Source organism: Ischnura elegans, chromosome 1 (genome assembly GCF_921293095.1).
Source record: "Ischnura elegans chromosome 1, ioIscEleg1.1, whole genome shotgun sequence".
Classification (NCBI taxonomy): Eukaryota; Metazoa; Arthropoda; class Insecta; order Odonata; family Coenagrionidae; genus Ischnura; species Ischnura elegans.
The window spans coordinates 115,152,841-115,178,435 of NC_060246.1; the positions used below are offsets into that span (position 1 = coordinate 115,152,841).

The 25,595-nt window shown below is 41.9% G+C and overlaps 1 protein-coding gene across 6 annotated transcripts in view; it reads left to right on the forward strand.

The window, feature by feature from the left end:
• The window catches only part of LOC124168486 (myc box-dependent-interacting protein 1), a 156,084-nt gene that overhangs the window by 101,932 nt on the left and 28,557 nt on the right, over window positions 1-25,595 (forward strand). For all 6 annotated transcript variants that reach the window (XM_046546791.1, XM_046546799.1, XM_046546809.1 and 3 more), the window contains exon 2: window positions 24,073-24,208. In XM_046546791.1, coding sequence (XP_046402747.1) covers window positions 24,073-24,208 — 136 coding nt within the window. The remainder of the gene's footprint in view (window positions 1-24,072; window positions 24,209-25,595) is intronic.

Here is a 25,595-nt window from a genome sequence, read left to right on the forward strand (position 1 = left end):
TCTCCTTACAGCCTCTTAATGTGTTGTCACCCACCGCGCATTTAAATGGATTTACGAAAGTCGCCATTGGCGCCGCTCTCGGCAGATCGATCCGAATACTTGAGGAATAAGCCATTAAAATAGTTGTCAACCCAACTTTATGGCGTTTATATGATAATTTGTCTGTTACTTTTCTTTCCAAAGTTAATGATTGGCAATTCGAGATGAAGCGAATCTATTCTGTCAATAACGAGGATTCTCAGTGTGAATATGGATTTTTATAAGTATTTGCTAGTTTACTTACGCATCATTTCGTTAAAAAAACGCCGCTGGTTGGATCAAAGTGCTTTCACGGTTTACTAACTGTCATGAAATGGAAACTTCAGACGTACGACTGCCGCCTCTTATTTTGTTCCTCGGTTTAGGTGGTTCGATCAGTGGGTATGCAGTCAGAGACATTAATTCGCTGACGACAAGGCAGGTGGGTGAATTCGCGTCCATTAAAGTCTCCTGCTACTCGGCCAAACTTGGACCTCCGGAAGAAGCTACTGCCCTTGCTTGACGTTCGGCGAAGTCGCTTTACTGTCGGAATGCGTCCTCGCTTTGGTAATGGCAGAAATATTGAGCAAGAAGGACTAGTGTGATTCCCCATTTGGCCTAGACCTTATATTGTTGTCAGTATACCAGTGAAAATTTTAGAATGATATTACTGAATCAGTCTGCGTATATGTGGGGTGCATGCAGATGTCGACTTCCGTGGTACTTTTCTTCTAATGGCGAAAGTCATCATGTCCTGTCTGAAGGCATTCCCCGCTAATCAATTTTGTGGAGTGCTGAAGGAAGAACTGAGCAGGGGTAGTATGGAAAGGAGATCAGCTCCGGCCATAGTGTATTCGCCTATTCGGACATATTTCTCATAGCTTGTGGAAAACAAATGTAGAAGCGTTGAAAAAAAGTGTTTATCCTCCGGAAAATAAGTATATGGACGTTAACTAGATACGCTTAACAGTGTATGCGTAGGTTACTGTATTTACCTGGAGAATGGAGGAGCAACTGTATGCAGGGAAAAAACTTAGCGTATGAATAACATATAAATGTTACCACAGAGGATCCTGAAGTCGATCAGTAAATGTGTTGCCCACAACCGCGCTTTTAAATCTGTCTATTTAAGTCGCCACTCGAGACACTGAAGGTAGAGCGATTAGTTGCTGCTGCGATGAGTACGTTCAACCGAAATTAATATTCGTGATGAATTTAACTACCTAATACATAGCTATGATACAATTTTCGAGATTGAAATTACTCCATTGGAAATAATTAATGGCATCGCTGTATACAATTTTCGAGATTGAAATTACTCCATTGGAAATAATTAATGGCATCGCTGTATACTCGTCGCCCCGCAGCTGAAATGATTGTAAACAGATTAAAATGCGCCCTTAGTCACAGCATAAATTAATTACACCAAAGGATGAAGTTCGCCCTGAAAAAATATTTGACTTAGCCGGGATTCGAATCCGGACGTCCCGATTACCGGTCATGCTTGTTAGCCAGTTACACCTCCTAGTCATTATCTCAGAGCGAACTTTGGGATGGGTTTTACAGAACAAGCTGTTGACGTCACAAGTGCACACTGTGGCACATGTGGCGGTGGTCGTGCTTACCAAGTCATCATGCAGTGCTCTGAAGATCAATTAAGCTTGTACGTGGCGGCCTGGGGTCTTCTCTATGCAGTGAGATGATCTTCCCCATGAGATAGTGCATGGATGTTGGTGGAAAATGAAGTGCAATGACTTTGGCTCCGATATATGGCACGGTCCTGCCGGGATCGAGTCTGAGTGGGAAAGAAAATTTGTGGGTGGGGCAGTGCTCTGCCGACGTGCTTCATTTCGCTCCTGTCAACAATTCCATTCGTGGTTTTCAAGTGCAGCGCCTCAGACAAGTGGAATGGGAGTGGAAGGTGGAGCGAAGGGGAGGAGGGAAGCCCCCCGTAGTGTCAACCTTACTCTTGACAAAAGAACGCTAATAGCTCCTCGCGGGAGTAAATATAAAACTAGAACAATTGGCTGATTCTGACGATAGCGTTTTTCCACATTTTCTTTAAATTTCAATTGGAAATTATATTTCGATCGCATTTAATTTTTACGAAGAGAAATAAGTTTATGAATTTCTATATTATCTATTTGTGAGTATTCCGAATGAAATATACAGTGTCCGGCGTGATACGGTGGAAATCTTTGATTTTCAGCTTAGTAAAACCACTTGTCTGTTTCCAATTGGCGGTAACCTTGATAATGGCATCAGTTGCCGAAACCATGGTCAGTCTAAATAAAAGTGTGTGGAAACAGACAAGTGGTTTTACTAAGCTCTGAGTCTTCCATTTGTTAACTTATTATCCATTTCCTTCTATAGTTTTAAAGTTTGGTGTTTCAATGTAAGCCTCAGATTTTTATTTCACGTAGTTATCTTGGTCGATACATGCGCTAAGTTTAAGCCGCAAAGCGGGTTGGAGTGGCTTAATAAAGTCTTCGACCGGTGATCAAACGTAGGCTTCCCCGTACTCGACATTCTGCTCGTAACCCGAAGGCTCAGGGTTGTGGCGATCAGATCGGCACTTACTCGGAGCTCCCCGCGGTGATCGGAGGCGGTGTGGCGTGGGTGGCGGTGGCCTTCTGGAGTATCGTGCGTGGGACTGGGTCGGTGAAGGAGGGGCACCTGCGGGCCGTAGAAGGGAGACCGGCCGGCTCTCGGCGGTCCCTCGGAGGCGTCGCTAACGCCCACGGGAGCCGCGGCCGAAACAGCTTCGAAGTGGCCCCTTCTTTTTTCAATTGGTTTACTTGTCAGTGGTATGAGCGAGGCAGCCTGAATAACCAGGCGTTGAGCGATGAACAAAGAAAATTGTGACAAATATTTTATGGTAGATTATAGTAATAAGAAATAGTGCCTCCCTCCACAAAGTTTTTGTAATAGCAACTTCGGTTTCAACGCTTAGGGATCATCATCAGGTACTTGATGCTAGAGAATTAATTTACTTCCGCGTTCCTTTTTACCCAAGGTCAGTTGGGCTGTTTTTCTCTGGTCCACCTGGCGCCTTTCGTGTTGTGGTATATGCCGGAGGGGACTGTCAGTTAAGGTCATTTACTACATAAGGGAAGGGCACTCGGAAATTCGGCGTCGGCATCTTTTCATTGTAGGCGCCAAGGGGACCACGGCTTTATCTCTCATATGACGGACGGAGTACAGCACTTGAAATGCCCTCATTAAAGCACTCTAGCAGAGATCGGGCTGTTTGAAATACCCCAGCCACCGCCGAGATTTGAACCCGGGCTAAATGGGTGAGAAGCCAGCACTCTAGCCGCCACACCAACCCGATCACTCCACGCCTTTCGTTAAAGCCACACGAAGAAGATATAAATAACCCGAGACTGGTGTTCTTCACCGACTAAATTCCATTTTCGATGGCTACATGGCGATTACGGAAATTGATGAAGAAATCGTCTGTTTTTACAAATCTTGCTGATTTCACATTTTCTGTTTCTAATCAAAGTAGACATTACATGAATTAGCGAAAATAATACGGAGGAAAATAATTCACCTCGGCCTGGACTCTAACCAGAATATCCCAAATTTGTTACGATTTTATTCTTTCTCTCTGAATCTTTTGCATTTAAAGGCACATTCGGTTGTTTGTTCGCTTGTGTTTTTATGTACATTTTATATGAGGTTTGATAAATGGCGCTCTTTCAAAACACGATGGCTTCAACCCAAGAATAGTTCCCCGTAATCAAGGTGGTGCGTTCAATTGCAGTTTTGTTTCCCACGTGAAAGAGCCTTCACTTGGTTTGCACGTGGGTGGGGGTAACGAATAATAATGGCACGTCCGTCGACCAGTGAATGCCGAGCATTCTTGTTCCAAGGTTTTCGCTGCCTATCGCATTTCTCCTGGTGGGAAGAAATCTTGCTGCATATGCTTGTGGTCGGCTCCATGTTATATTGATCTTTTCGCTTTATCATGCCGTTTGCGAATTGTTGCGATGTGTTTTTGCTCTGTACGAACATTTGTAACCGTAAAGTATGGTTCATCAGCCCTGAGTCTGTATTTCTGAACTCCAATTCTGCTCGGCATTTAGGAATGATAACATATGCTTCCTTTTGGTTCGTCAGAGATTTTAGTGATACCTTCTGTTCTCATTGCGTATTCGAACTTCCGACGAGTGGTCTTGGAGCGCTTTGATGATTTTTCAACCATTGATGGCTTATGTAAGATTTTTATGTTTTTACATTATCACGATTGTGTAGAAATATGATTTATGTTGCCTGAGTGCGAATGACAGTGACTATAAAATGTGATTTACCGAAGAATTGTTGGCATTTTTTATGCCATGAAGGGATGCGGAGTACGTTAGAAGAGAGCGGAAAAATGCTTGGTGCAGGAAATTGAATTATAAATGTGAAAGTAAACAAGGTCCATCGAATCATTCCCTTTGCTGTTGACGGATACTTATTAAGCTGTGGGTCCCATCCTTGGGGGAATCATAGTAATGTGCGCATAATCACATAGTCATTTTTCAAGCCGAGACATTTTTCTAGAAGTGAGGAAATAATCAAGCTTATCATTCTCATCTATATTTGAATAAACCGTTGCAATCATCATCATCAAATATTCATATATTAATATAATTACGACATAATTTTGTCTTTTCATAGAGTATATATTTTATGAATAACAGCTACATTTTTAAAATTAAATTACGTTATACCTGCATCTTTACCTACTGTATTGATTGTCAAATGCAGTATGAATGGTTGGTAATTCTACATATAGTCCGTAAAACATTAATATGCAGTATTTGACTCGTAAAAAAATATTTCGGCGGTAAACAATCGCAATGCACTTATTCTACGTCATCGGGGTTGTATTTTCCTATAGGCTAATTAGGATTCAGCCTAAGACATCAAGATAAGAGAGGCCTACGTACAAATCGTAGCAAAATTAAATTTAAAATTAGGTAAGCACACACAAAGCTCTATTTTAGAAAATTACAATGATGTCACCGATGCACTCAATTATTTTTATTGAGATAATAATATAACATATAGATACATTTCACAGAGTTGTTTATTTAATTATCTCCCATGTAATTTGCAAACTTAAATATGGGAGTATGAAGGGCCTCATAAGTGGAATAGCCATTCATCTAAATAGCTCTTTTCATCTTGATAATCCGACCCTGTACCTCATGCGATGGAGAATCCTCAATATGTGGCGAAGTGAAACAGTATACTTTGCGACGTTAATCCCGGAGTGCAAGTTTTTATGTATATTTTAAATGAGGTAACATTGAAGATGCTATTTTTTCTAATCAGTGTTGAACAAGAAAATACTTGCGCTGATATCTTAGGTCCCGTTTGCATATGTTATATTTATTTATGTTATCTACAGAATGATAATGACAATATGCTAGGCTTGACGAAGAAACGTTTAGGGTATTTATTGCATTTGTATTTAAGTTAATTTTTCACAAAGGCACGAAGCCGTTTTCTTTGGATCCGTTCTTTGCCGTCTTAATTTGGTATCGTAGGCGGTCAGGGCTATCCGCAATGTATGTTATATCTCGATTGAAAAACATTGCTATTTCTGAAGCCTTTGAATACCGAAGCATATACACGGACGAGTTTACCTAAACAGAGCTCTAGATTGAGTGCCGGCAAGGTAATGCATACCCCATTAAATGATGAAGATAGTGACCGTTCGTTTCGGCGCAAGATCTCAAATACGAATTTTTAACTGCTATTGCTGAATGAATACGACATTTATAGGGTGTAAAGTATTGATAATGAGTTTTTATGCCTTGAATATATTTTTTGGCGTCATTCCCAAACGGAGAGAAAGGCGCACGTAGTGGGATCTACAGCACAGTGTGCGTGCCCTTCGCCGTGAGCGCGCGTGTGTTGTGACTGAGAGTGAAGATCACGCCCTCGCATGTGGAGTTCACACGCCCCACTCCCCCCTCTCCCATTTATTGGTATTTGCTCGACTTTCGAGATCGCGTTGATCCTACTCGCTGGTCATTTATATTACAGAAAATTCCACCATCAACTGTAGGTATTGCGGCGGTTTCCTTTCGGAATATTGCCTTTGCCATGGGTGGAATTTGGTAATAGGATCTTTAGTGGAAGCTTTAAGCGGATTCTTTAAAAGTTGGCAGATTTTGCGTGATGCCTGCCTTTTGCTCCTATGAACCCAGAATCCGCGATATTTCGTAGCGGAAATTTTAAATCTCCACCACAGCTTAAATTCCCTAGTCTTCGTTTAAATTACACCCTTTTCTTCTTATTATTATCCTTGTTGCTGCAGCCATCACTTCCATCAAACCTTATCTTCAGCCTTTCTCGTCAGTTCATTGTTTTATTATTTTATTCCATTCCCATCGCCAATACTTTTACGCATAAATTTCTCGTTCTTCCTCTCTGTCTTTGGCGCTGAATTTTTCATTCCATAATATTTTATATTAAGCTGTCGTGTTTGAAAAGTGTCCAGTGAGCTTTGCTTTTACTATTTTGTTCGTATAGTTCTCTTTCGGCATGGGCTTCATTCAGTACTTGCTTATCAGTCTACCTGTCCGTCAACCGAATAAATTGTAACTTCCCGCCAGAGCGGCATTTAAACAGTTTAAAAGCTCGGTCATTTCACTCTTCCTTACCTGCCTTGTCTTTCATCCACGCTTAATGTAAATTTTTTCTTGAATTTCTTCGTGCTATCAATACTAATGTCATTATTTAATTGGAGGCTTTTCTTTTATTAAAAGACTTTCTTAGTTAAAGTAATTCTTCTTTCCACCTTCGAGGAGCAGCTGTTATTATTCTCCAATATGCTTCCAAGTACTAAAAATTACCAACGCTGTGTCTTTTCTGTTTAAACGGCATCGCGATTCAGTCGTGCGAAGTGAAACACCCTTCTGGCCAAGTTACCAATGCGTACGCATTTTTATTGCTAATAGTATGATGTCCGCCGGATGTGGTCTTCTGTTTAATTCGTTCGAAAATTGCTGCTCGGTTTATCCTCTAGGTCAGGGGTTCCCAAACTGGGGGGCGCGCCCCCCTGGGGGGGCGTAAAGAAATTCCAGGGGGGGCGTGACACCCAAATGAAATAAATAAAAAAATTACAAAAATAATTTCCTCAGATCTTTGAAATAAAGTATTTCTAAGTTTTCATAATTGTTTTTGTAAAGTTTCAATAAATTTGTAAACTTTATCAAAGAAGGTTACAGGTAATTATATTCGTTTTTCATGTAATACTTGTTTTAATTTTCATCATACGTACAATTATTGAATCTTTCCATTCTGCGTTACCGCATTCAACAGTGAACAAAAAAATCTACCTACTCACCGTATCAAGTAGGCACATACAAGTAGGAGTACACAAGTGTGTAGTAGTGTGAGTAGGAGTGTACAAGTGTGAGTAGGAGTGTACTGGTAGGAGTTGGTATGTACGGCACCGTGGAAATAGGGTATAGCAAAATGGAAAGCTGATATGTGTAGCGGGGGGGGGGGGGGGGGGCGTGGTACAAAAAAGTTTGGGAACCCCTGCTCTAGGTCATAGGTGGGCAAATTATGGCCCGCGGGCCACATGCAGACCGCCACAGAGTTTCTGACGGCCCGATACAGAATTTTTAAAAGTGATAGGGTAAACTTTTATAATGAAATTGATTATATAATTAAATGTGCTAGCAGCTAGAAATCTTAATAATATAAAATTTACCTAATAAATAAGTAGAATAGAATTGTTTATGGTTTGATTTTTATTATACAATTTATATTTTTTTCTGAAATTAAATATAATGGTAACTAAAGAATACAATCATTGTAAACGGTGCGACCTTCCGATAATCTCCGCTCAAACAAAGTGGCCCTCGAGCCCAAAAAATTGCCCACCCCTGCTCTTGGTGATTCCACCTGCGTTGGAAGCAGAAGCTAGATCTCCGTAATTAACGTCTCAGCAGAGCCGGAAAGCCTCCGAAGAAGATATATATCTCTGCGAATGCCCACGATCAAGATTGTATAACATATCCTGTCAGCAGTTTGGTCGGCTCTTAATCTAAGTCCTGAAGTATCGTTTTTAGAAATCTAAAATCTTAGAAAATTTAATGCCGTTTAAAGGGAAAAATCCACTCGACCTTTGTTTACGGAAACGGTAATTTTGAGAGCAAAATTTAGTAGTTTCATCCGAAAACGAAAAATGTATTCAGAGTTCTAATAGTGTCTACCCGTTTGAAATGAATGGAACGAGGTTTTGAGTTTACCTAGATAATAGCTTCGAATTTTGACGTGCGCGGGGCCTCAACCCTGAAGGTTACTGGCATTCCAATTTAATTTTCTGTGTCCAGGAGAAAATCATTCCTTTCTTTCAATTAAAAGACTTAAAATTTATATTCAGACGATGAGAATTTTCATTTCTGTGCTCTTAAGCAGCATTTATAAGTAATCGGGAAAGGGAAATCGCACACTTTCTCCTCTTATCCAACGCTGACGTGATTACTCGGGGCTGACGGGGTAATTGCGTCATAAATGGATGGACGTATTTGGCGCAGCTCTCATGTATTCGTATGAATTCGCTCAACCAATAGCATTCCGAACCGAAAGAGAACGCTTACTTGACGCTCAATTGATCTTTTTTTGACGTCTTAATCGCTCAAAATTTGTGCAACATCGTGAAAATTTCAATTTTTTTATATATTAGACCCTGGGGAACATTTTATTCTGTACTAAATTTGAAAATTCTACTCAATATTTTTTCATATGTATTTTTTACATTTAAGGTATCTGCAAATGGTGACAAATATATTATATTCTTACCCTGATAATATGAAGATAACACCATTGGTTTTAACTAAATTATAAGTCTCCAAAAAAGACAAAATGCCGGTCGAGAGTGAGGTATGCGTCCTCTGAAGACCTTTTTACGCGGGGAATGTAATTGCAAGATTCATAACAGCATTTTATTCTCAACCTGGCGTGCAATTGCGCGAATGCATGCACGGTATTAGAGGGCTATTTTGCCGTCTCGCGTTCATGCATAATTCCGAGCATTCTTTACTTATCAGTACATTCTTCTCTTGCAGTCAACCGCTTTACGTGACGCAAATTGAAATGCTCTCTTGCACGTTCGTCTGATAGTGCTAGAACATCCCCGTCTAATACGAGCTTTTAAGTAGTTGGAGAGGTCCTGTGGCAGCCGAGGGCACCACGAAACATACCTAGTGCGCAACTCACCCTTGGGACGACCCATGGGCTGGCGACTTGCACAACAGAATCCCCGCGGAGCAAACGAAATGAATGGTACAGGCGTGAAAGGACGACGGATTGGCTGCGATTATGAGGAGCGAAAACTCGATAAAGCGGCGCGAGGTGACTGCGACACTCCACCCCTCCTGATGACTTACAACTCTCAAATTTACACAGGACCACTTAAGCATTAGCACAGAATCATAGGCCGTACTACACATACTATTTAACGTACTTGGTTTGAGCTGCCAGTTGACTGAAATGAAGTATAAAGTGTGTCTCCTAAGGTGAGTTAAAATTATTATCTCCATAACAGGTTTTTAGGTTGGATAGGGCTACCATCAACGGGGACGAGAATGTGTTTTAAGGTTTTAACCTGTTCGAGGACGTGATGAGGGCGATATTCGGTTTCTTAGATATTAATTCCTATGTTAATTGGCTTTAAGAGGCTAACTTAAATGCACATTCTATTCACTGAGGTAATTTTAATGGAAAGAAACGTGCAGTACACAAACGTTCAACGAAAAACGGAACTTCGTACGAAAACAGACCGCCTCATGTTCAGAGGATACAGCTACGATTTAATCACGAGAATAGGCCGCTCTTTCCGAGGACTGCATGAGGCGAGACTCGCAGGCTGCATTTTGTCGGCCACTGGGCCTCCACTCCCTTCGCCAGGGACCCCGCTCACCTCGCACGCAACCACGAGATGGCTTTGCGCATTCCTCTCTCCAAATTACGCCCCGATTCCCACCAGTCCGCTTGAAAGAGTCACACTGCTTTTCTTCCGCTGTACCGTAAGCAGGTAATTAAATATAACAGTCACAATGAAAATAACTCGGCCGCGGAACACTAAAGCCACAACGCGGGTAGACACTTAGATGCCTCAGAGGTTTACGGAGCGAAACCGGCATTAATAATTAGCATGCCCAATGAAAAGTGTATGAAGTGCATCTAAGTAAAATATTTAATTATGCTTTTATGTAAGCTACGGTAAGGGAAGTATAGGTGCAGGAATAAATTTTCAAGAGTTAAAAGAATTATCTCTTGTAATGTGACAAAAGAGCTAATAGAATTACGCTTACCAATCCATTTCATAAGAAACTGATTAATAGGTGTCCTCAATTATTCAAGAAAGTCTCGCTAGCTAAACGTGCGTAATATTTTCCGGGTGTCTTATGTGCTTTCTCATGCGCTGTCGACGAAAACAGTGACTAATGAATGGAACGACTTATAAGAAAACCAGAAAATAAAAATAAACCACAATGCGATTATGAAAATTGCTACGTACGGGGTCGTTCTCTCAGGCTCTAAATCGCATTTCATTGAGAGAATTCGTTGGATGGAAAGAACAGTCAAGTTTCAACGGAAGTAGCAAACCTTCCCCCATTCAGCTATTGCCTCATAAGCTGAAAATAAAAACATAAAAAGTTGCCGCCCAATTTTCATGGGTTGATGACGTTATTTCGTTTCCGTTTCATTTACTTGTACTGAGAGAACCGCTCTCTGAGGGAAGGAATCGCTCACAAGAATTTAAACAATGAAGAACCATGCGAGAAAGATAGTGGGGGGGGGGAGGAGTTGCAGGGACAGTGGCGCCGACTCCATGGGGCCTGAGGGGGCCCGAGCCCCCTCAAAAATTCGTTATGGATGTGAGGAAAATATGTGTCAGGCTTGTCGATTTTCCCCGGAGTGTCCAGGTGTCGAGATTCGAGTTATCAGGGTTCTAATGTTGATCATATGTCTCTTCTAAAATGCTTAAAAAACTTAAAACTCACTACTTATAAAATTTCCCGGGGCAAGATCCCCGGTTTGGGCCCCATCAATATTTTTTGTAAGTCGGCACCCCTGTGCAGGTAAGTACTATCCGCGGATTATAGAAGATCGTTAATGAAAATGGATTTTGTAAATGGTTTTAGCTCCGTATTTACTCAGAATTAATAGTTATACAATTGAACCACCATTGAGGTGGACGAACGTATTCAAGTAGTTTCATTAATGCGTCACCACCTTGAGTCACGCACGAAGTGTGCGATTGAAGAGCAGCAGGCTGTAATGCATAACTTCGTTGCCGTCTCATTGAATTGCGGTCGCTGATCGCGCTGCAAAAGCTCCTAGTGTGGTTTTTCTCCGCCTGAGATTCCCAGCTCGTGAGTCGTCTGACCTATCTGCCGTCAAGCTCCACGATTCCTATTTTAGAGCGTTGGCAATTTTCGGCGATGATGGGCTCATACCAAAATCAAGATCCAACTCCTCCAGCTTTTTAAGAATTGGTGCCCTTCTTCCCCAAAGTATTAGATCTACATTCGAGACTAGGATTGAGTCATCTCCATATGCATCCAACACTAGGATCGGCAGCAGTTAAATTTTATCAGCTTTGATGTATAGAAATCTTCAAATCCCTTAGTCAATTAGAAAGAGGAAAAGGGAAATATTTGTCTTCCGCGCGCTGTTCCTTATGGAGGCGACGATTCCGTGACTAAAAAAAGACGAAGTATTAACCTCGGTGGAGAAGTGAATTACTATTTTTTTCGCTTTTCATCGGTGCTCGTGTGGGAGCGAGATTACCTGGTGGTTAGGCGCTGGGCTACTGATCGAAATACCTCGGGTTTGAATCTTCTGTCTTTGGAGACCACCGAACAAAATTCCTCAAAGTGCGAGGTGAACCTGGGAAAGAATTGACTTTGTGGATTTTGCTCGCCTGTGGGTTAGGTGGAGTTAGTTCTACTCACATATCTACCTCTACATAATACCCCGCAAGCCGCCTAAAAGGTGTTCGGACACCAGCCGTTTACAGCTTTAAAAAAATGAAGTGCTCTAACGAAGTTGGGACTAGCGTTTATTAAAGTCCTTTATGATTCGGGGGAAAAACGAATTCCCATGTCTATCCGATCGGCAAAACATCCCTTAATTTATCGCTTCTATCGGACCTGGAAATATGGTGTGGCTCCAATATTATGTTCTCTGTGTCGCTCTTAAAGATATCCATTCTCACTTGTTCAAGCAATCTAAGCCTAGCGCCCAGCCTCCGAGTCGCCAGCGCCTCCCAGCCTATTTCGCTTAACATCTGGGTAACGCTGTCTGTACGCCCGTAGCAGTTTTTGACGAAACGCGCAGCCTTCCTTTGTATTTTATTCAGTTCGCGGATTAAGTCTTTCTGCACCGGATCCCATACGCTCGCTGCATATTCAAGGTGCGGTCGGACGAGAGCGAAATGGCAACTTATGCTAAAGCAATCGAAGGTGCTAACGTTAAATTTACTAGGTGACAGATATATTTCATATTCGTGGTTGTGGCAGTCGATACCCCGAAGTCGCGCTGGACCAAGTGGGTGAGTCCTTTCTGAATGGGCTTGTTCGCCTTTGTTTTTATAAATTTGCAATTATGATTGTGTTTGAAAAATAAAGGTACCAGTATTTTCTGTTTCTTGATCCGTAGGTTATTTCCATTACTATGTGCGACAAAAAATCAATGGCCTAAACCCTTACATAGATTAGATGATGTCGCAACGAACTCATGCTAAATGGGTTACCGCTTCTCCGATTTTCCACCGCCTCGTACATTGACCTCATATGGTCCGTTATTGTTTACACTTGTGTGAGCGAATCCCTCCTCAATGATGGGTTCTCCCTGAACGAGTTAATGAACCGGAACCTAGACTGACGTCACCGTCACAAGACTAGTGGTCGGCAACTTTTGCATTTTTATTTGTTAAACCTGTGAGAGGAAGGTTGAACAAGGAAAGTTTATTTCTGTCGTAGTAAATGACCTGAACCTACCTTAAACCGACTTCTAGATTCTGGCGGCGGGGTAAAGTCCTCGTCTGCCACACCGCAGGTCTCGGGTTCGAGTCTCGCCTGAGTCGATTGCTCCTATCCTGGGCGTGAGTGTTTGTAATACTTCATCGTTGATGAATTTAAAAAATTCCCTGAGGTAAAGGCTTTAAATTTGCTGTTTTCGGGGAGGTGAAGATAAAAAAATCTTTCAATAAATTGCGAATTTGGGTCTTAGTGAGCGACCCCATGAGGTTAGAGTTACTCATCGAGAATTCAATGGAGATCGTTAGAAGTGGGTTGACTTGTGTCCTTGAAGGGGCCAACTTTCGTCATCTGTGATCTCTGTACCTCTGCAATATATCGCCCGGCGTCGCGACTTCTCCGAAAGAATCAATGTTTCCCTATCGGCGCAACTTTGCTCTCCAGCGAGGCATTCTAACAGCTCCCTCGAGAGGATTTCCCACGATTCACGTTCCGAGGTTTCGACCTTTAAAGCGCGTGACGTGACATTCGTGTGTATACGAAGTGAGGTAAGCGATGCGCTTGACTGCAGCACCTCCAACGGGAAGTCCGTGATTACCCCTTTTTTTCATTTTTCTTCGTCCGCCTTTAAATTGTATCTTGTGATAAGAGGGAAGACGAAGGGGGCCCCTAATGGGTGGGACAGGAGGGAAGGATAAACAAGACCATATGTCGGGGGGGACGACGTATCCAAGGTTTCTTACACCTACTTGTGCGTTTTCCTTCGAGGGCGCGCTGTTATCCCGACCGCCCGCCGCCTCCACGAACTCGTCCTTGGCGTTGGGACTCAACGTGGGTCGATGATTCCGGCATCATTCCCTTTTTCTTGCTCTCCGTGCGTGGGCCACGGCACTCGAAAAAGCGCGATGCGCCAACGTGCCCACGTGAGAGCGTACACACCGCCGCGCGCGCACTATGCCCTTGTAGGGACTCGAGATCCAGCACCAATTAGGCGTAAGAGTCCGGGCCGTTGACCTCGGGCTGCATGCAGTTGGTATCTTACCCCGCGAGTTTATGCTCGTAATACTACTCGTGCAACGTGTGCCCCTTCGTGTGCTTATATCATGGCCTTTTCCGCGCAATCGCCGTGCCGCCGAGCAGTATTCCATATACTGACCTTCAAATATCTGGATAATGGTGTTGAAAAATATTTCATTTGACCCATCATCGCTGCGGGATTCACTATGAATATGTTTTTAGCTCGCATCCTTCATATAATATAGATAATTCAGCTCTTAATGAACATCGTGCCTCTGGCCTACGAACAACAGTTTCTCCCCCCTCTCCCCGTGGATCCATTCCCATAAACGTATTCTTCAGCAGTGAAATCCAAAATCTCCTCTAACACCCTTCCGCGCTATAATCCTCTCAAATGCCTCAAACTTCCAAGTAAAGCATATGATGATAAAGTGTTCCCGAGAATTCTTCCTTTCTTCTCCGCTCAATTAACCTCAACCCTTCCACCCTCTCACCTTTCCCAAACTCCTGCCTTGTGCAGACGATTTTTGTTCCATAAATACGGATATAGTCATGATTAGTCTCCTGAAGATGTCCAGCTGTCTTATGAATCCCGGTTCGTCCCCATTAAACATGAACAGTGGACCTCACGAAGTGTAATACTTTTATTTTTCATAGTGTTTTAGGTTGTTTCGTGCTTGAATTAGGGTAAGTATGTCATTGGGGGAAAGGGTGAGGGTTATCCCGCATATATTCTGCGTGACCTAGATTCGTTTCCAGAAGTATCTTCAGCTGAACATAACCTATATGTCAAATGTCACCCACATGCCTAACGCTGAAATGTGTTGCATATGGGTATGAAGGGAGTAGTGGTGTACTTTCTCTTTCATGTACACCAGTCCCGAAACAGCTTTGTTAAGAAAGAAATATTTTTTTTAATCTCACATTGTTACTGAAAGGAGCCGGAGGGTGTGGATGGAGCGAGTGGTAAGCGGTGAGGGGATACTGAAAACCGTGACAGAGGGGAGGATGCGGAGAGAGCGGGGGTGGCGGAGGACTGGAACAGGGCTCTTGGTTAGAATGAGGAATAATGGACAGTATGCCGAGGTGAATAGGAGAATTCCTTGTGGAGATGGGGTCAGGGCGAGGTGCTTACTAAAATTGTTTATGTCAGCTTACCCCAGCCGATAGAATACTCATCATGACGATGAATGAGAACATTTGCTCGAGCCCGAGAAGTTTCCTAGTGGCCTCTGGAGGGAAGTTGGTCTTTAGAACATGCCGTGGATGTTAAGCGTAAGGATACTTACATTAGAGGAGGCCCCGGTCCGTTCAATAGAAGCTTGATTTCTGTTGCCAAATAAGGAGCATTGTAATCGGTTTTCGAAAATGTCCGCACGCGGCAATGAGCGCAGTGGCGTAGCCAGGATTTTGAAATGGGAGGGGGTTTTACCGGAGATTTAGGGGCCCTTCCAGAATGCATGGAAAACACCCCAAGGTAAAGGGGAGGGTCCTCCCCTGGGAAGTTTTGTGATTTTTGATGTTGAAAACGTTATTTTTAGGACTCAAAAACAGTAATTTTGTACGAGTATTGAGCATTTATTAAACTTTATTTATTGAGTCCATGTTACTCGTTTTTTGCGCCTCTTATGTAGGCTCAAGGGCGCGTTGTAACCCGGAAAAAAAACACCCGTAGCTACTGCACTGTCAGAGCGATCCATTAATTCTCAATATTCGCTAAAGAATATTTCCACTCGCGAGGAATATCAATGAAAAGTTTTGAATACGATAGATTTTATCATCAATAATATAAATTTCAGTTTACAGCCCTAATTTTAGCTTGTTTACCTTTAAATTTAGATCACTCTGCCGTCAGCGACGCGAGTATCGAGTGTTTACCACCCATTTAAATGCGCGTGTGGTGATAACACATCTGGACCGAAGAATCTTTTGTTGTAATACTCGTGCATTATATAATCACGAATACGAAGGCGACGCGAGTGGCGACTTGTGGAAACTTGTGGACTTGTGGAAATGCGCTGTGGGTGACAATATGTTTAAATGACTGACTTGAGAATCCTTTATGGTAATATTTGTGCTCATGATGATGACTTTTTCGACCGAACATGAGAAAAAATTACTGTTAAGTGACTTCTGGAGTGTATTTGGTCTTGCGGGCATGCAAGGGGAGTTGGAGCGATTCTTCAGCCGCAGAAAGAGTCGATTGCGACATTTCCACCTCCCGCGAGGAGTCGTGTTCGTTCATCGTGATCGCCCTTCCCTGCAATTCTCCCGTCCTTTCCTCCGTCCAGAGAGAGAAGAGAGACAGCCGAACCGCACCCCCCCCTCCCTCTCGGCTGCGTCACCTTCCAATTCAGTCCTTCCCACACTCTGGGAGACACCCCACCTCCCTCCCTCCACCACCCCATTCCACCTTCCTCACCAAACCTGTTATGCGCCCTCACATTCCCCTCGATCCAACCTCCACGGTCCACATGTCCGTTCCTCCGTCCACTTCTTCCTTACCGATGCATTCCCATCACGTCCCACCCACTTAAAGCAATATGTGAACTGATATCAGCTGCTTGGACCTCTTCTGCCCACCCAAGTTACTTCCTTTTCCAGTGGAATTAGATCTTTGTTATATCCTCAACGGTGGTGAGCTTGGAAAGAATTTGCAAAGGAGTCGTTCTCTCAGACCAGAGATCGTAATTCATTAGAATAATTCGGTAGTCGAAACGGAAGGATAAGTTATTACGAAAACAAAATGTTCCTCATTCAAACAGTCTCTCATGATTTTCAAATTGAAAGAAAATGTAAAATTTTCCGTCTGCTTTGACGGCATTAAGGACAATTGAATGGTTTGCGGCGTAACTTCGTGAAATTTCCTCATAATGGAATGAAAAAACTTTGTAAATTTCACATGAATTTTATTGGCACGACCAGTTTCATCGCTGCGCGACATCATCAGGTGACCCAAACCTGATGATGTCGCGCAGCGATGAAACTGGTCGTGCCAATAAAATTCATGTGAAATTTACAAAGTTTTTTCATTCCATTATGGCATTAAGGACGGTGTATCGAAAACATAACAATAAATTAAGAGTAGAAAGCATTTAGCGTAAGATTCCAGGACCAATAAATCAATGGCGGCGTTCATCGAAAAAAATATTGGCGATTTTGTGAAATAAGCGTGAAAATTAGTGTGAAATTAACTTATCCTTACTCCGATTTAGCATGTTAGCGTGAACCCTGGTGTCCATCGTCGAGGCACCATGTTCAAATCCCGTTGCGAAAAAAAGTCTTTTCGTATTTGGCTTCGTCTAGAAAAGGATTCCTCAACCAAGGATACTCTTGAGGGATTGCGTTATGTTGTCAGGGGTAGGGGATGGGGGGCTTGATCTTGGTGGGAAAGAAGCTCACGTATGAAAATTATCTTAATCTGTATTTTAAATAAGCAATTGGAAAAAAAATGTACCTTCGTAAGTGGTTGAAGTTTTCACGGCCCATTTGAAATCATTAAGGTTTATTTTTTAGTCTATTTATTTTTTTCCTAGGTTTTGCCTCACATATTTCAGAGTATGTAGTTTTTTACTGAAAAGATAGGCCGAAGCCCCCATATCGCGAATAGAAACAGGAGACAATACTTTTTAAAAATAGGCGACAATCTGTGGAATAATCTATAAATATCTCATTATTCATATTTTTGTAGTGTTCCCATGACTGGTGATCAGGCGCATGGAATAATAAGGAGAAGTACATACCCTTTATTCTCCGTCATTGAATATGCCCTTTATTTTCGCCGCAATATCTTTATTGTGAGCACTAACGATGTAAATTTTATTTAAACCCTAAGGTAACTCCTCCACATCGCTCTTGTTTACAGAACGAACTCGCGATCTTTCCTGTCAACATTTAGGGGGCTGTTTAGCGCACTATATAATTAATTACCTCCACTTTTCAAGTTTTTTCCATCATCTCTCTAGAATGCCATCCAAACCCCATCCCATCCTGGCGCCGTGGCTACTTTCCATCCTAATGATCGATATCAAGTTTTTTCTCTATCTCATATGTTGAATAGCGTGCTTTGGAAATTCGCGAATACAGTGCGATCACGGTAATACAAACTTGTACAACTGTGGCATGGCCAGATCATTGAAAATGCACTGGAAATAAATAAAACAAGCCAGGATTCTTGTCATGGTAACATTGATCTTGTGGTTAACCGTTTCTGCAAAATTATGCGTACGACGCTCGCCCGCCCTTTGTCATTTTTTTTGCATAAAATGGTTTATTTTCCCTATACTGTGGGATACTGATTATATGAGAATAGAACAGACACACACCAACTAAAAAAATTTATGTCTATAGAAAAACTTTAATTTGAATTGGCAAAAATATTTTCGCGTATATGATGTCGCCATCCCGGACGCCGGATACTGGACGTGTTGAATAGCCACACGGCCGGATTGCAGAGATGCTCTGTGTATAAGTTCAATAAAGGTTAAATCTATTTTTGAAACATCTCGTGAAACCACTGGAATTTGCGAACCAGCAGGTCCTACAATTAGAACATGTGGCTGGCTGAAACGAAAAGGTTGCCGACCTCTGCTCTAGAGCAAGTATTGAGCATGTTCAAAGAGAGATCTTCAATGTCAAGGTAGAAGAGTCGAAAGCGTGGGCGATGCTGGTGCGTATATTGCAATGGTGGTGGCGCTAGAGAAGGCATTAAAAATAAGGAGATATATATCTTCCAGATGTTGGCTCACCTTGGGTCGCTCTACTTGTTAAGTACTGAAAACCGCAAAGAGATTTGCTAAGGAGATGGGGAGGAATTCGAAAGTTATGCTTTTAGGAGGAAAGAAAGAAAGGAGAGACTCTTCAGCATCACACTCGGCTGTTCGATAAGATCCTTAGCGGGTTCATGTTGTGATTTTAACGAAAGCGGTATACCATGGAAGGTATGCTTGAAAAAAAGCTGTAATCTCATAGACATCCACAAACTTGTGGCTTCGTCGATTGTATTCATGTAAAAAGGTCGCGTACGAAGAAACTTGTAATGGACCAAACCCTCATTGTGCTCTTCAATTTAACTAGATGATTTAAGGAGTGAGTCATGTGTAGTAACAAACGGATAAAGGTTTACATTATAATCGTTGTTTTCTTTACATGCGGCCAAAATTATTTCAGTTACTGCCCGCTAAAATTTAAAAAATTAAATCACCGAATAAAATTTTATGACTTACCAAAGCACAAGAAATAATTGAGCATTTACGTTGGCGTTATTTCTTTAAAACAGTCATGTATTATTTACTGTATTATTATTTTCTTTTTTTTTTTGCGTACATTTTTGTTATTTGATGGTGGCTCAGTTCTGGTCCTATGACCTTGGTGACCACATAACCTCACTTGCGAGACACACCTTCTCTTTGTTATCTTGTATTCAGCTGTAAAATCAAAATGTAGGAGTAAATAAATTAAAAAAATATTATGATCGTTCATTTTCAGCGACGAATATTTGAACTGATCGTGTCGTTGGAATTTCTCACATTTATCATATATGTACCAATCTATGACGGTCACTGAGGTGTTAGCTCGTTGCGCTACTCCGTGACCCTTGCATCAGTCTGCCTCTCCATCCGAAGGCCACTGGGAAGGGGAGGAGGAGGTGACCGAGGGGCGTCACGGGAAGTGAGCCCTGTGCCTGGGTTTGCTCCTCGCACGGTGCTCCGATTCCACTCACTCTGCCCCACCCCATCACCCTCATCCAATTCTCTCCTTAGCCTCCCATCCTGCATCCCCTAATACCAACCCACTCGATGAGACAGTGTGCCTAGTCAAACATTTCTCCCTGGTCAAGCCCTCCGATTCGGGTCTACTTTATGGATAGCGTTTATTTTGGTGCACATTATCTCCTCTCCTGTCGTCGTTAAATGAAGGTAAAGCTATGAACTGGTGAAGACAAACTGTGCTAGGAAGCAAAACAAGCTGGGGTTTGGTGACGTCAAAAAGTTTTCTGCGAAAGGGGTAAAGGCGCCGATATTTCTCAGCGAGTAACTCGAGAAGTATTAGACGGATCGAAAAACGGAAAAAATAAGGGTCTCTTTATTTTTAAAACTCTGTCACAATCAGCAATTGAAAAAATTGGTGAATTTAGCCTATTTTAATTGTTTGATGTTTCATTAATTATTTTTTGCAAAGGGTCGACAGGGAATACTCTATTAGAATGGTTCTCTAACGAACTTTGTTTGTAGGAAAGGTCCAAGGAAAATGCTGCGGAATGGTTAGTCACCTTATTTGAATGCGGTCTTGACGATGCACCGCAGCTGATGTACCGTCTCATGGCTGAGGGGTCGAAGCGACTAGAAATAGGGCGAGAGCGGAAACCGTGCGGGATTTGCAGTCGTGTGCCGCGTCGCGCTATTTTCGCCGGAATTTCAGCATTTACCCCCGCACTCCTGGTCACATGCATCGTTCGGTAAGGTTCCATGCCATGTGGGCTCGCAAATCCCCATGAAAATGCTCTACAGCTTCAAGAACGGGTATCGTTGCTCAGTTGAATTTGCTATCTTCGCCTAGCCTGGATAAACTTTCATTCATTCATTCATACTTCTACGGTAAGTAGATTGGTATATTGCAGCCCCCATTTCTCTTTTTCCCAAGCTACTACCATTTTTAAAGATTTGTTTTCTGGAATAAGTTAACCCCTTTGGCCATGAGGTATGTAAGGAATGGACTCATCAATTTATGGTCATCTCACTGTCATCCATTCTTGATTTATTTACAATTCTAAGATTGGTATTCTTCATTTTTCCCTTTCCCAAGCTGGTTCATTAAGTTCACAAGTATTCTTTTTCGTTGTTTCCCTCTTTTTCTGCCCCAAGTACTTATCTCAAGATCTTCCTCGGGGGACTTATCCTTCAATTTTTCCCTCCATTATATTTCTCACGTAATTGCTATGTCTTGTGACATGACCTAGCCACCGGATCCTCCTCTAGCGTATGATACTCCGCGATTCCATTTCTTCTCGTATTGTTCGGCACTTCCCATCGTTTCTCATCCTATCACCCAATGAAAGAACACACGAGTGAGCAATTACGCATTCAATCATCGCATTCGTTCGTCTATTTTCGCCCCATTCATTTGGACTTGACCGACTGAGATCCATTTAGGAATTGTTCGTTGCGAAAGCGCTCCCCTCAGTGTTGTTCGTTTGCACGCGCTATTTCTCCGAGATGATACATCAAAGATGCTCACGCGTGCGATTCCCTCTGGGATAACTGCGCTCGTGTATTGGCGCCGAGGCGTGGGAGAAATATGTTTTTCGTTATTTCCGTGGCTCGATGCCATCTGTTCGGGAAATTTATACTGTGATGATTTTTTGGCAGTAATTGCGGACAACAATCCACCTCGTTTTTCACTCTTTCTCGAAGGGTAGAACGTTGTTTAAATTAGTCCACTTCAGTCAAACCTCCCTTAAAGGGCCTCCTACTAGTGGACGGCTTTTTAGTCCCTGCAGCAGAGCATAACTCTTAAATTGTTATTAAACGACGCAGTTACAGCACATGCATTCAAACTGTGCTCTAATTGCCCGGACAGCAGCCCCATTCTAAATAGCGGACACCTCTCAATGGTGGACAATTTTTAGTGCCAACTTTATTGCATCCAATTTTTACAGACATCACAACTCACAACTTTTCGCAAATAGATTTACAGTACAAATTTTAAGTACGTATAATTTCCTACCACTTTTCTCCCTTACAAGTCTCTTGTTAGTTTTTTTTTGTTCACGAACCGTTTGGAAATTAGCGCCATTTGAATATTACCGTTTCATGTCCGTCTTCGCAAATACTCTATACTCCGTAATTGAAGCAACAAGCCTATTATGGTAGTATTTTTTATTTCTCCTATATATTTCTCAGCGAATGTCCGAACCGTCCAAGTCCGAAAATGATATTAATTTTCTTCCATCACGACAAATAATTTGCAAACGTCGCATCTGCGAATTTGAAAAAAGCAATTAAAGGTTAGGTATGCGATATGAAAAAGTATTCAAAAATTATTTTATTTGAATATTTTGTACGGGTTTTACCTCTTGCATGCACGTACCTAAATAGTAGCTTAGCCTGAAGAGCGTGGCAAAACTGCATTTCGACTGGAATGCACTGGAGCTTGTTCAAACGAATACCGGCAAACCATCCGCAAAGAGCCAGCTCATTTTCTCGCTCCCTACGATTACTGTTTCAGTTCCTCGTATTCGATTCTCTACTTCCGTAAACAAGAGAAAAGGCTCCATCCGCTCAATGCCCTCTGCGGCAGCCACGTCGGTGAAAGTGCGACGCGTGATAAGAATTGAAATCTCGACGGATTGTCTCGGAGTGGGTAGAGAGATTGTACAGCTTGGCGTGTTCGTATTTGGAATTCTGGATAATTAAGGTTCAGAAATTTCTTCAGGAATATGCGGAATTCCTATGATACTGCTTCCATTCCCAGGGGAGTTTATAGAGGAGGCGCTACCCCGTCCCACTGAAAAATGATTTTTGTCGCTACATAGGGCGCATATAATCGGTTTTCAAAAAATTCCGCGCCGAACAGGTGAGAACTATCCATTTATTCTTAATATTTACTACATAAGATGCAAAATCGTTAGGCATAGCATCGAAAAGCTATTAATTCTATGGGTCACGTCATCACGAGTTCAAATTTCTATTTAAAGCCCTTAGCATACCTTATTTGTCCTTGAAATTCGGATCGCTCTGTCCATCAGTGACGCGACTGGCGACTTCTGTAACCCCATTTCAATGCATGGCGAGAAACAACCCTCCTGCAGGCCACCTAAAGAATCATATTAATTCAATATTCATGCCTCATTCACTCAGTTGTCGTTTTGTATTTGTCTGTATCCCAAATTATTTTCCTCTCGGATTATGCTATCATAGCTGAAGTCCTGCTCATTCTGTACCTATATTCTTATGTGTAGTTTCATCAAGGCGCGTGAAGAAAAACGCATCCTGGACTTACCTTAAAGTTATGTATACGTTGGACGAACCGGGTTTCATTTTTGGCAATGTTAGTTCATTGGCGCAAGTTACGGTGCTAAGTGTCCTCATACCTCTCGCTCGAACGGTCTTGTATGGTGACGGATGACCCGCTTAAAAATTTTGCTGTCATCCGGAAACATAGCGTACAATTACCTAAGTATTTTCTCCGATTCATATTTTTGTATTTGAGAAACTGGAAAATGTTGATAACGGCCTACTCTACGTGTAATTTACATTTCAGAATGGTAGTTTAAGCTTCGTTCGAGTAATGCGTCACTAAAAAAAGAGGAAGTACGAGAGGGTTGGGATGCGCTCCCTTCGACGCATTGTGATTTCCAAATGGTTTACACTCGCTCTTTTTCCAGCATGTGCGCAGAGTAAACTCAGGTGGTGATTATCAACATTGATGGCGAAATATCCGAATTTTGGGAACGTGAAGATGGTGCTATAATGTGGCTCTAGATACCATGCGTGGAAGTGGTTGAGATTAGGGTCTCCCCCTGACCAAACATGGTGTGTCGATGCGATGGGACGCCCGCTGTCGCCGCGAGGTCGTGTAGGGGGCCGTCCGCCCACGTGTCCCCCGCCCACTCCATCCCAACCTTCCCATTGAGAGTATTTCTCATTCCCTTTCGCTTTTTCACCTTCCTCGTCGGATCAGGTTTGTCATCGACGCAAATTGGTCGACTCTTTTAACTAGCGTCAACATGGCATCTTAGATATTTTTATTTTAGAACCCATTTATAGTCATGCGCTCAATGAAGCGATTTTGATTATGTGTGCTTGACGTGAGGTTAAATCTACCCACGCAATCCTGAGGGAGTCCAGCCTATTGGGAAACGGAATTCACAGGAATTTTATTTTCGCTGGAAATGTCAGGGAAATTTGACTTATTTTTGTGATCAAATCGTGGCATAATGTTATATTTTCACGAGCTACGATCACGCTGTTAAATTAAATTAAATTGATTTAAAAAATATATTTTTAATTATAACTTTTCTTTTCTCTTTCAGTTTCTACAAAATCTTGGAAAAGTCGACCGGACCGCAGATGATATATTCGATGAGCACTTACAGAACTTCACACGGCAACAGAATGCAGCTAATAGGCTTCAAAAGGAATTTAATAATTACATACGGTGTATACGAGGTATGGAATTTAATATTTACATTTGTTTAAAAAATAAGTATTACGTACATAATTTGATGGATCGTGCATTAAGGTTTTTCTCATTATGGAATTGATTATCAAGTCGTATGAAATCATGCACTTCTGTTGTAAGATTCATTCTAATCATAATGAAACTTTCATGGCTTCTTAAATTTTGAGTTGGTAAATTGAGTTAATATGGAATAATCTTGAGAATTCTATAGCAAAAACTGATTTTGAGCCTGAGTATTTTCTCCCTTGTAACACTATTTTTTGTTACATATAAAAAATAATTTCCATAGGATTTTTGATTTTGCACATATTTATATTGGAGTCATTTTTTTAAATAATTGAACAATAAAAGTTGATCAAGTGTTATAAGGGAGTGTAGTGTAGGTCGGTGTTGTTTGTAGAGGAGTAGAGGATTCTATATTTATGTTATGTGGAGTAGTTTCTAAGTGAATCTGTGGATGGAACAGATGCACACAAATTAAGGGAGGGTGCTTGCAGATGATAATAATATTTAGAGCCTCAGGGTGCCATACGTGGTATTTCTTAAATAAATTTTAGATTTGTTTCTCACTGATGGGCCTGTGTCTCGGAGTAAATTTGGTATGTCATCTGTAGATAACACTAAATTTCAGTACTAAATGACTAGCTTCAGCAGGGAAAACTTTTTTTCTCTTGAATTTGGAAAGCAAGGCAATATTTCTATTCCCCACCTCTCATCTGGAAAGGTATTTGAGAATATTTGAGGATGTGGGTTGTAAAAATACACATAAAACTACTATGTTAGAAAAAAGTATCCTAAAAAATTTGTTCCACCAATATCACCTTGCAGGAAAATTAATTCCTTTCTGGTAGTCTATCCTTCATGAGATTGAGGAAAGGTGAATTCGAGTACACTATTTTTTTCCACCACCAAGGTTGTGATGGAATATCGGCTGCTTGCCTGCCCTAAATGTATGTCGACGTTGTTGCTCAACCTATTACAGACTATTGAATCAGAGTTCATTCGTCTTGAAAGTAAGGGAAAGAATTCAAAATATTGGAAATGTTTTCACCAATGAACTCCACTAGTGATTACATGTTGAATTACCATGCACCATTCTCCCCTGTCTGTGGTATAACTCTGGGGGGATGAGCAGGATAGATCCCCTCCAAAGCCACAGAGAAATTAAAAAAAAATTAAAAACTATTGTCTAACTTTTACGTATAATAACTGCATCTGCTTAAAGTTAAAGTTCATTTATTAATATGATGGCAGTGAGACAAGTCACTAAATACCGACTGGTGACTTAGGAATGAGGGAGGGTGCACGCACCCTGGGACGGCAGGACAGTTTCCCCAAGGGGGGAGTGTCCTGCCGTCATCCCCTGAGCACCCC